General features: G+C 39.1%; 1 protein-coding gene across 1 annotated transcript; it reads left to right on the top strand.

The window, feature by feature from the left end:
- The first annotated feature begins 2,833 nt into the window (after positions 1-2,833).
- On the top strand, positions 2,834-11,477 carry LOC124408599 (elongation of very long chain fatty acids protein AAEL008004-like). The gene is made up of 4 exons (XM_046885630.1): positions 2,834-3,320; positions 8,617-8,868; positions 9,005-9,248; positions 10,894-11,477. Exons 2-4 carry the CDS (start codon positions 8,617-8,619, stop codon positions 11,394-11,396), a joined length of 999 nt encoding a protein of 332 aa, XP_046741586.1. The 5' UTR covers positions 2,834-3,320; the 3' UTR covers positions 11,397-11,477.
- The last annotated feature ends 830 nt before the right edge of the window (positions 11,478-12,307 follow it).

The raw sequence follows: 12,307 nt of genomic DNA, 5'->3' as shown, positions 1-12,307 counted from the left end.
TAATGACCTATCGACTCAGTTTCTTCCTTCTTCATTTCACTCGCTCTGTCTTGTTTTATTTCTGTTCACACAAATCAAAACAGTTATCGTCTTTTTTTTTCACATTTCACACGAGCTCTAAAATTCTCCAAACAATGCAAAAATCCCCCACCTTAAATCATGTATAAATCATGATCATCAACGGATCAACTTCAGTTCTTCGATATTTCGTCAAATCTTTTATTTTCATTTAATTAGATTAGATTTATACAATTCGTATTTTACAATGTTTTTCGCGTCTAGTGCATTATACATTTTGGCAATTACAGTAATTAGTATTTAAGAGAAATAGAAAAAAAATGTTCATAACGGCTGTCTCACGTCTCGGTCGTAGCGAAAGTCGGTGAAAAAACGAAAAAAATTGAGATGAACAAATAAAATATCACTTTTCACTCCAAATAATTGCCACAATAATCATAACAATAATAATAATAGCAGTAGTAGTAGCAACAATTGATAGACACATATATACGAATAAATTTATATTCCACACGTTTACATTCCATCGTTCGAATCAATTTCACGCGGCTGCATATTTGCTGATCAATCGGCTTCGCGTCTTTTTTTCAATCAATTTGCAACTCATTGAATGCAGTTGAAAAATTTTATCTGATGCACGTTGCGCTGAACGACTGCAGGAGGTATAATCCGACTATTATCGTATGAAATCTGCGATTTAAAATCGGCAGAACTGCTTGACTCCAAAAATACGCGGTGAGATGGGGTAAGAGAACAAAAAAAGGAGGAAGATAAGAATAATAAATTATCCCTCTTCATCGGCTTTGTGCGAATTCCAATATAGATAATCAGAGTACGTCACAGTAAAAAAGTAGAAATAACGAATAAAAAAAGAAAAGCAGTTGATGCAGATGTCGATGTTTGCTTTATTGTTTACCGATAATTACAACAAAATATGCAAATTTAGGGAAAATCGAGGTGGAGTTACAAGAATTCGCGTATTGACCGTGAAATGCAGATTTAATTAGCGATGGCCACTCAGCTAAAAATAATCGATGCATCAATTAATCGGGTCCAAAAAAATAAATGAACAAGACTGGATTGAATCGGTAAAAAGTAATCGATTTTTCCACATTTTTTCGCATTTTTTTTTTAAACGGTGCATTTGAAACCAAAATTTCATAAATTTCAGTATATTGTCTTGATAGGGATAAACTTTTTTGACAATTTATAGTTTCATTGGAAATATATATCAATTTCAGGTGACAATATTCATTTATCTTTCATTTGTGAAAATCAAGCAAGTAACTTAGTAATCAAGGCTGTGATAATTATTCACACTTTATTGCATCGTTCGTGGAAGTGACAAGCAAAAACAGAATATGAGGAAAAATAAAGGAATCGGTCGATTGATCGAGTTTCAAATATAATCGACAATATTCGATTAATCGGGAAAAAATAATCGCGATTATTTTTGGTCATTCTAAGTTAACATCTTTTTTTGAAATGTCTCATGAGAATATTAGACTCTTACATTAAAAGAATTGTTGTACCTATAAAATTCTGTAATGGACTCGAATTACGAAAACTATTACAGCGCTTTAGAAACAGTGAAATAAAATCTTGCAGATTGGTTACAAACACTTTGCAATTTTTTTAAACCAATTTACTAAAAACGGTGTTCACGTGGTGTTGAAACTGAAAAGCTCTGATTCTGCTAGCACTTTCACCAGAGCATTAAACATTCACAAGATATCAATAATCAAACCGACAACGTTCTTCAAAATTTAAAAACCAACCCATCCAATATATAACAATAGAAAAAAAATGCTAAGTTTTAAAAAATTTGCAAATTAATTTGATGTTCAGTTAATACTTATACCTCTTTATTTTCCAAATTAGGGACTAAAATTCGGCATGCAGACTGCAAGAAAATACACAGCTTTTTAAAACATAATTTTGCACTTCACTCGTTTGAAATTATGTACGCATCACAGAAATTGTCGCCAACCGGTATAACGGGAAGTTTGATAGTCGATTAAAATCGGAAAAGTTCGGAAGTGTTCGACCGTTTTCGGTATAGTCTTTTAAAATTTCCCTCAAATCCGAGAAATTGCAGAAACATAAACTTTCATACATTTCTTAGAACTGATGTTATTCAATATAATTACTTTCCGAGTTATATTTGGAAAACTCTTCATTTATCCGAATCGCTTTTTAGCCACTCAATATCCGAACAACAATAAATAAAACTGTCCCCAAACGCACATTCCAAACTCCAATTCCACGTCCAAAATTATAATACTTCATAAAATAAAAACATGAACTAGGATTTCCTATTATTGTAAGAAAGCCGAGGTATTACGGTACCTCGATAATCCCTAAGCCGTAAATTTCATCCTACATAATTACGAATAAGCGATGAAGCAAACACTGATTGCACTAAAAGTCTCTCCGCTCACCCTGTCATATTCGGCGTGGAACATTCGGGTCGGCGGGGGAATAGGATGGACGAAAGAAAGAGAGATACAAGAAATGCAGAGAGAAAAAACTAACACGCGATTATACTGATGATCGTTGTAACGAGGAAGGGATTAAAGAAGAAAAATTTTTATAAAATCTGCATCCGTTCACAACAGCGGGAATCGAAAGGCGGCGGCGGCGGCGGCGGGGGGGGGGGGGGAGGTGAGGCGATCGGTGGTGGGGCTTTGCTAAATCAGCCGAAGCCTAATTGTAAGAGAGCCGAACGAACGATTTGTGGGGGGGATGGGGATTCAACGTCTGGTGCGAGTGCCGTTCGACCGACCGCAGCGAACCGATATAAGATCGGCATTGGTGCTCGTGAATCGCAGTTGATCACTGAATTACCCGACGAGCCGGGATACCGATACACGTACATGTGTGTGTACACCTGTATATGTATATATCCGTAAATATATATACATATATGCATGTATAAATAAATAAACAACCAAATAAGTAAATAAATATTTCTTGTTGTTGCTTACCGGTTTCGAACGACCGGTCGCCGATTCGACTTGCACCAGTATAGAAGAAACTCGTCGAAACTTATCGATCTTAGCCGCACTGATTTCCGCAAACGGCGATTTAACCATCAGGTCATTTTTACAGATCGGTAAAAATCGAAATACGTTATTTTACGTTAGTTATAATACCAGATCCTTAATTCGGCCACACGTGAACGTATATTTCGGATAATAATATACGACTGCGCCGATTCAAAGACCTGCTCGGTAAACTTGGATTTTGGACAACCGATTCTACCCATTTCTGTATCCGGCGATCTCGGACGATAATTAACGGTGAGTCGTTTTCTCCTCTTTTTTCTTCGTTTATATCCTATTTTTAAGACACGTTGCAAAGGCGTGAGAAAAAAATTGTTCCTTAGAAAATGGTTAGCTAATTTTGGGTTACTTTTGTTAGATTTAATTATTATCATTATTGTTAAAGACGAATTAGAAACGAGCAACAGAAAGAAAAAACCATCCAATGAAATTGAACATTGAAAATGTTTTTCTACTATTCGAATTGCAGAACGGATTGTATAACCTTGTTACTCCGAAATATCATCAGCTATTTTTGAAAACGTCATTCGGATCGTTAAATTGTGTATGAGATTTGACACAACGATAGTGACACCATTTAAAAATTCTCAGGAGCTATTCACAAACATGTTACGTATAATATTGTTCAAAAAATAGTGGCGAAGAAAAAATAGCGACGCAGATTAAAAGTGTAGGTTCGTAGCTCGTGGCTCATAGATTTATGAATAAAAATGTGACACAAAGGCAGAAGAATAAGAAGTTGTCGCGGGTGGCGTAAAACGATTTTTCAAAGCTAGTAGACTTCGAAGTAACAGTTCTTGAAATTTTTAAAAGTCATATTTTATGGCCGTAAGTGGATTCCGTTTTTCTAGTTCATACTCCCACTCGACAATTGAGACATGCGGACGAAAAGAGTTGCTCTTGGCCGTGAACTTTCGTCGATAATTGTGAAGTAAGAACTAAACCATCCCCGCAAACGTGAGCGTGAATAATTTTTTTGCGAATAAATCGGTAATTGGGTAATTGTTTACGATATGGTGAAATCGGCCAGCTTACAAATTTTTCCTTAATCTTTCACGTATAATTTTATGTTTACGACTATGTAACAGACCGAGCGGTTTCGATGCGTAACAACAACATTGCCCAATCGTTAGCATATAAAGTCCATTTTCATACCGATCACACAGGCGTATGTAGCCGAATGAATCACGATCCAGACCCCAAAGGCCAAAGATCTCTGTTTACCATCTGTGCACATTATTTCAAAGCCGTTAGCGACGTTGTTGGAAAAAAGATCCCACCGAAATCATGCAATATGTATATAAATCACGGGCACACGTGACTCGCAGCCGAAATATTTCCGTACCTACTGCAGAAGGTAATTCGTTGCTTCTCTCTTTGTTTCGCTTCGTGGCTTCGATAATTTTCTTCTTCTCATTTGTACCTTCCATTCTATGATCTATGAAATGACTTACCGATTTTTCAGTTATTTATATACATATCAAGATCGGATTTGAAAGAGGGTAAAGACTGAAATAAGCTTCAACTTTTGCAGATATTTTAAGTTTTCGGTTATACTCATTGTTGCATAGGCAAATCGCGGTTGTCCGCTGTAAAAGGAAGTTGGCGAAAAAATAATGAAAACTAAAAAAGAAACGAGCATTCCTTGAATGTGGCTAACTTGCTTAACAATATCAGTTGTGTATCGGATATAACAGGTGTATGCGTGTGTGTGTGTGTTTTTTTTTTTTTTTTTTTTTTCAATTGAACGGGTTTCGAAATCGCGGAACTTTTTATACACATGCGATTATTACGCTCTATCTGCAACTCGTTGCAGTTCTCATGAATATGTGTAACCACGGTGTAATCTGATGAATCCGGCTTCTTGCATCGTTGCTTAATATTATTAAATTCATTCGCTACACTGTGCATGAATAATTAAATATTATACCGATACATGCGTCACGTAAATAAATAAATTGTTTTCCCATCGAAGATTGGTTACGTGTCGCTGCACTGTAGTGTGGAAAACTTTGTAACCGGTTTTCCACGCCCGGGGAATAATGCGAAGAGTATTTATTATGCGATAAACTGACCGCGGCTCGGGCAAAAAGTCGCGGCAGGTTCACATTAAAGAGAGAGAGAGAGAGAGAGAGAAAAAAAAAAAAGAAAAATTCATCTTCAGCCCACGTCTATAATATCAATATACATATAAAGCGGATGAATCACCGTTTAATTTGACTAGTTTTATTATGCGTATTATACATACACCATGCGTTGGCTTAAAGAAGAATTGCAGAATTCTGCACGCGGCATAAAACTCGCTGCGGGTGGTCTTTTTTTTTATGGCAATGCGGTTCTCCATTCGCTTTGCACCTGACTGGGGCTGCAAATTGCAGTTAAATGCATCTGTTGGAATATCATATACCCGGCTTTCAAACCCGGATATCTTCTACGGCCATCCACATACCAACTCGATTCGTCGTTTATGTATACATTATAGACGGGCGTGTTTACCGGATCCAAAGGTATGAAGAATTTGGTATTCTGCAGTAATTTGGAATTTATATGTACACCGCTAAATGTTTCGTCAGAACGATAGTGGTTTTCAAATAAATATATATATATACATACATGAATATCAATTAATGTGAGACTCGCGATGTAAGTATATTACAATTACCACAGCTCATGCGAAAATTCGCTGGTATATAAAAATTTCCATAATTTGTATAATTATATAATTGGGGAAAATTACAATAAAATAAATGAATATGCAAAGTATGAAACAAACGTTTGAAAAACGCGTCGTTCGAAGTCCGTCAAAGAGCAAAAATCTGACGCTAGAAGATGAAATAACATAATTTTTATCATTCGGTACGTTTACATACGTGTACGAGGTGGAATAAACGTAAAAAAGTTGTTAAAAATTTTAATCAAACTTAATAGTAAGAGTTAAGAACGGCCAGAGTTCGCGTCTTCACGTATGCGCATATGGATAGACATATCCAAGGTATACCGATAATTTTGAAATTTGTATCCACTCATGCACATTATGTATATTGGAAAATATTCCATTTTGTTGTAACGCCAACACCCGCGGGGCATTTCGTAAATTAAGACGGCGAAGAATTTCCATAAACGTTTACCCAAACCCGTAAATCACAGAACACAGTTTAGCCGTATGCATACGTAGGTACATACAAGCGTTGTAACACCATAGCAGCTCAATTTCTATTCCAATCGTTACTGCCAACGATTAAATTCAGCCTCGAGATTGGATTTTGGAAGCCTAAATCGGAGTTCATTACTGTGCTAAAGCTGAACCTTCTGGGTGTATTTTTTCTTTCATATTCCCGTTTTTCGCCAAATTCTATACACTTCATGCATATATTTGAGAATTTGACTAAAAGGGAATGGGGCTTTTCTCTTTCTCCTTCTCTCTCTCTCTGTCATAATCACGATTTTGTGTTTCGATTTGTAAATTGCTTGTTGAGAAACAAATTTCTCAAACTTTACAGCGCCCTGGGCTACATCCATAGATACCAATCGTCCGTTAAAATAACATAACACAACAAGGGGGGGGGGGGGGGGGGGGATTGGTTCGGTGAGGTTCGAAATTGCACAACCGTCCGTTTCGGATAATAGAACACATAATGTAGCCATTAGAAATTTTTCACGCGTATAACAAGTAGATGAGAATAAAATTATATTGAAAATGCGAGCGTGCAGATTAAGCCGAGTCCGTTACACGTCATAACTTTATAACTTTATAACTTTATAACGCGTAGTTACTGCAAGGGGATATAGCTGGTCTGGTGAGATTTTTTCTTTTCTTCTCTTTCATTTACCTTTTTTTTTTCAATTAATTTTTTTCTGCAATCGAGAAAACGATTTCTCTCTCCTGCTGTACTTATTTCTCTTTCCGTCTCCAGACGGTGCATTTATACACCTAACTGCACTGCTGCACCAGCCTTCGATGTAAGGCCACTTTTCCTTTCGAACAGCAGCGGTAGCGCGTTACGAAACAAACTCACTCACTCAATCGAAGAACGGGTTGTGCGGTTTCTGTATGGCAATACTTAGGCACAACGGACGGTCTCGGGTCACTGAAGCCGCGAGAAAATCACCCCGAACTGGTATTTGAAATTCCTCACCGATTTTACGACAGATCGGATTATTCGGATGATCGATGAGGAGGGACGCTCTATCATCGATCTCATTAAGCTTCTGCAGCAAAGTATCGCGTTTGCCGAACTGGCTAAACTGGATGACTTGCAAAATACCGGCGAGGTGCTCAGAATTTCACAACGAGCAGGTAAACACGGAGATTGCTCAACATGCCCGTGAAAGGAAGAAGGTACCATTAGAATTCCGAGGTGTCCAGACGCTGTTGTTGATTCGGTTTTCGAACTGCCGAAGGGCGCGGAGAGTTCGAATTAGGAAAACGGAAAACAAAGAAAAACAAAGAAGCCTTTTCCTAGTATTTATAGTAACGCGAGGGCGAGATATCGGGAGTTTTCTGTGGTACTCAACGATAAACTCCGGCAGATAGGCAACCCACAATTCGCCGTTGTATTGCTGTAGGTTCGATATGTGTTGCTTTGGTTGCCTAGCTGTTGGCGTTTAGCGACGGGTTGGGTTTAACAGAAAATTTCTGGTAAGATTGTCAGAGGAATCAGGAATGGTAGGTGAGGCCGAGCCTCTGGAATGTGTGCTGTATAATCTCACCTTCTCCGCACGTCGTTATCCGCGTGTCAATAATCTCGAGTATTACGCGATGTTAAACTCAGTTGGTTCGAGTGTTATGCAGAAATTATTACCACTGAGCAAATTTGAATAGCAAAAACCTCGGACGCTACCCTGACATTGATCACCTGCGGTACTTTTACGAAAGCATCGATTTTAGGCTTGCTAATTTCGCAACCGGAGGTCACACCCAGCTCTAAAACGCTTCTTGACGCTGTATAATGCTATGCAAATGTTGTCGTAAGGCTATCGCTGAATGTCTGCAAATTGTCGGCTTGACCTTTGGACGAACCGAAATGCTTTTGCATTCCGAAACGGAACTGCTTACCGGATTTGGGGCAAAGGTCCGAATGATCAATATTGGGACTCATCTTTATGCATGCTTTGATGGGTCGAAAGAGTCGAAGTTGCAAATTGTTCGGTCAATTTCAAACGCAGTTAAAACTTTCGATATTCAGAATTCACTCGGGTTTTTATAGTCTTCCAAGGTTACCACAGTGAACTTGCGGAAGCCTCACGCGAAATTTGAGCCATTCCAAATTTCCATCAATCGCATTTCAAACCCTTGGGAGCTTCCACGATTTGGATTAACGTGATTTGAAATAATTATCGTCATCATGCATCTTGACTTATACTCGACTATCCGATCCGCAGCACACATACAAGAAATGAGACTTTGTGACTCTATGTTGTCGGAATCGTCCATCGGGGTGGTTATAGCAGCGATTCCGACATTAGCATTCCCCCAATTTCCATGCAGCTGCGACTTTCTCACTAACTTGTCGTCTGCTACCTCATTTTGCAGATGGACCAGGTAGTCAGGATGGTGGTGGACGCCTATCGGGACCTAATGGACAACAAAAGTGACCCGAGAGTTAACGGTTGGTTCATGATGAGCGGTCCAATGCCGACGGCGTTGATATGCATCACCTACGCCTACTGCGTCAAGGTGCTTGGACCTAAGCTGATGGAAAACAGGAAGCCGATGAAGCTCCGGAAGGTTTTAATTTTCTACAACCTCTTCCAAGTCATATTCTCCTACTGGCTCTTCAAAGAGGTAAGACCAATGGTATTTAACGATGATCATGATGTATCACTTCGCAGAGACACTCGCTTAAATTGTGTCATTGTTTGCTTAGCTGGTAATGTCATGGTGGTGAGTTATTCCTGTACTGACATTCTTTGCTTTTCAGTCTCTTGTTGCCGGATGGGGCGGTCATTACTCCTTCAGATGTCAACCGGTCGATTATTCCAACAACACGTTGGCCCTCAGAATGGCCCACGCGTGTTGGTGGTACTACATATCCAAATTCACGGAATTCTTCGACACGATATTCTTCGTGCTTAGAAAGAAGAACGAACAGGTGTCGACCCTCCACGTCATTCATCACGGAATAATGCCGATGTCCGTCTGGTTCGGGCTGAAATTCACGCCAGGTGGGTTATGGAAATTGAGTCCACCGCTTTTTGACATTTGCAAAATTTGTTCTGGTCTCATCCCGAGGCTGGTTAATCAAGTACGGGACGAAGCCAAAAATAACTGACACTTGTCTGGAGGCAAAAATCAGTGAAAAATCGAACCTCGTTATTTAGGTGTTATTACTTCCGGAGTAACTTGACCACTTCAGGAGGACACCACAAAAACCAAAATTACTGCTACCGCTCTAACTTTATGTAGTCGGTATACGTCAATACATCGAACGACTTCTACAAGTTGTCGTGATACCTTCAGCCACGTGTCATTAAACATTGAAGCATTCCAATATTCCTGAGGACACGACTAATTTGGCCACATATATCATTCTGATCTCAGACTCCAAGTATGTGTTACCGTATTTGAGTAGGCAGTACCTATTCCAAACGGTTTAACGTCAATGTTAATTTAACCGGTTTTCCAATATTTATCGGACAATCACTAGCCCGTCAGACTCATCATATATTATACTTATTTAGCCTATTGACACGTACACACATTAATTTTCGTCTTACCCTAGCACTCGGAATGTGATTAATTATATTCGGTGATTAATACCGTCACTATGATTCAGCAGATCTTGACCTGTACTTGATCCAACGAATCCCGTAATCGGTTACTCAATTTATATAATATACCATAATACCGCGGTATTTTACGAGCCTCTAAAGTCATCAACTGTTTGGACAAAAACGAAGAGTTGTAAGAAGTAAGGTTACCTCCAGAGTAAATAGCACTGAATGCACCTTTGCGACCGAAAATTCAACGGACTCGCGTGATCTGTTCATAAATTGTAACGGAATTATCGATAGCTTGCTAAAAATGGTCAATTTGAAAACATACTAGCTGAGTGTACCGTTAGCCCAGCACTGACGTAACTGTTGAATTAGCAAACTTTTCTCGCCGATGTTAACCTCCTTTTCATACATCCATTCCATTGCCGATGATCGAAGCCTAGCTAGAAACGGAAAAAACGGTACCTTTTTCTACCTCATAATAATCTAAATTGAAGTTTGCATGGTTGATGGGAGTGTGCTGAAGTCGACCTGATCCCAAAAGACCAAATAATTCGGGGCGTGCATGGTTTGAAAAGCTTCGTTGCGCACTAATCGTTTCTGTGAGGTAAAATTTCGCCCCGATTATAGTCTGTTCGTTTCTATCGATGATGACGATTGGTGAATGGTCTCCAAAATGTAGAATATCTCGAGATTGCTTATTCGGGGACAGAAAGTGATTCGTCGGGCACTTGTATGGTTTGTTGAGTACGTAACACAGACAAGGTCGAGAATCTAGCTTCGCACGCTCTTCAATAACCACTCACGATACGAGGAAGAAGATAAAATTACCATACCACGATACAAAGTCCCCTCTGTTTTTCCGGTGAACAAAGAACTAGCTGACTGGCTTAAAAGTTAAACGCCTTGTTGGAGATCATAAATAATTTTAACAGATGGACGCGGAGGAGTAAAAGTTACGTCAATGTCAGCCAAACTCAGCTTGTCCAGAACTCGCTTGACCATTAATCAGTTGTGCATATGCATTATGGTATACCATGTACCACGTGACGTTTGGACGAAAAATTTACGGCTTCTCTCTAACTTATTCCAGGAGGTCACAGCACGTTCTTCGGTCTGCTCAACACCTTCGTTCACATAGTGATGTACTCCTACTATCTGCTGGCCGCTCTCGGTCCCCATATGCAGCCTTACCTCTGGTGGAAGAAGTATTTGACGACCCTGCAGATGGTCCAGTTTGTTCTGGTTATGGTACACGCGTTCCAGCTGCTCTTCATCCAGTGCAACTACCCGAAGGCCTTCGTTTGGTGGATCGGAATGCACGCCGTGCTCTTCTACTTCCTGTTCAGGGACTTCTACCAGCAGGCCTACGTCAAGAAGTCACGCAACGTCGCCAGGACTGACGATTCCAACGACGCGAAGCTACAGAACGGCAAAGTTCAGGACGGCGAGGGTATCCTGAAGAACGGTCTGCAACTCGGCGCCGATAACAAGGACGAGATATACGCCGGCAAGTACAAAATGGCGACAGGCTACATTTCCGGTAACGGATTGAGGAACAGAGTCTTCATAGACAATAGGAGCATCAGCGAATAGATGCGGCGAGACTTTATACACTACTTATATGCCGATATAAAACCTCTTGCCATTACGGATCGAGGTCACCGATCCTTTATTGGGGGGGAAAAAAAACAAACAAACAAACAACAACAACAACAACAGGCAAGTTAGAAGATCATTATGACGCTGATGATCCTGATGAAGATTATTAACGCAAGGATGAAGTGTGCAACTGATTTACACACACCATTACACATACTATATTATACACATGAACAAAAAAACAGCAACAACAACAACAACAATATAGAGCTTAGTATCATCGCTTCCGCGACACATTATCTTATTGTACCGAACCAAAGAAAGGAAGGAAGAATATATATCAGAAAGAACGAAAGAACGCGAGCAAGAAAGTTAGCGGCTATCCGGAGATATGTTTTTGTTTATGTTTGTTTTTCATCTCATTACAAAGGGTTGAGAATTTGTCATATGGAGATTAATAGAGATGCTGAGGGGGGGAAAGGACGAAGAAGAAATTACGCAACCTTTGTCGCTTATACAATGTTATACCTGTACATATAATGAAAAAGCGGGCAGAATCTGCTGATAAAGGAAAACCGATGAACGAAACGGGATTTAACCGGCAGCTGATACCGGTTGTACATATTACCATTTTATAATTATTGTTATCATTATTATTAATGTTATTGTTAATATTAACTTAGTATTAATTTATACACTTGTTAGTAGATTATTGTAAATTCATAAATTGCTTATGACAATTGGGGACTATGTGCATATAGCGTCAAACCTTGCGATGAATATGTATAAAACCTATAAGCATACATATTTAGTAATAATAATGACAATAATGAACGTCGCACCTCAATCAATGACACATTAAAGATGCAACCGATTTATTATTTGTTATTTTGCTATATCTAATA

This window comes from Diprion similis, chromosome 8 (genome assembly GCF_021155765.1).
Source record: "Diprion similis isolate iyDipSimi1 chromosome 8, iyDipSimi1.1, whole genome shotgun sequence".
In the NCBI taxonomy this organism is placed as follows: Eukaryota; Metazoa; Arthropoda; class Insecta; order Hymenoptera; family Diprionidae; genus Diprion; species Diprion similis.
This window is presented reverse-complemented; position numbering and strand designations above follow the sequence as displayed.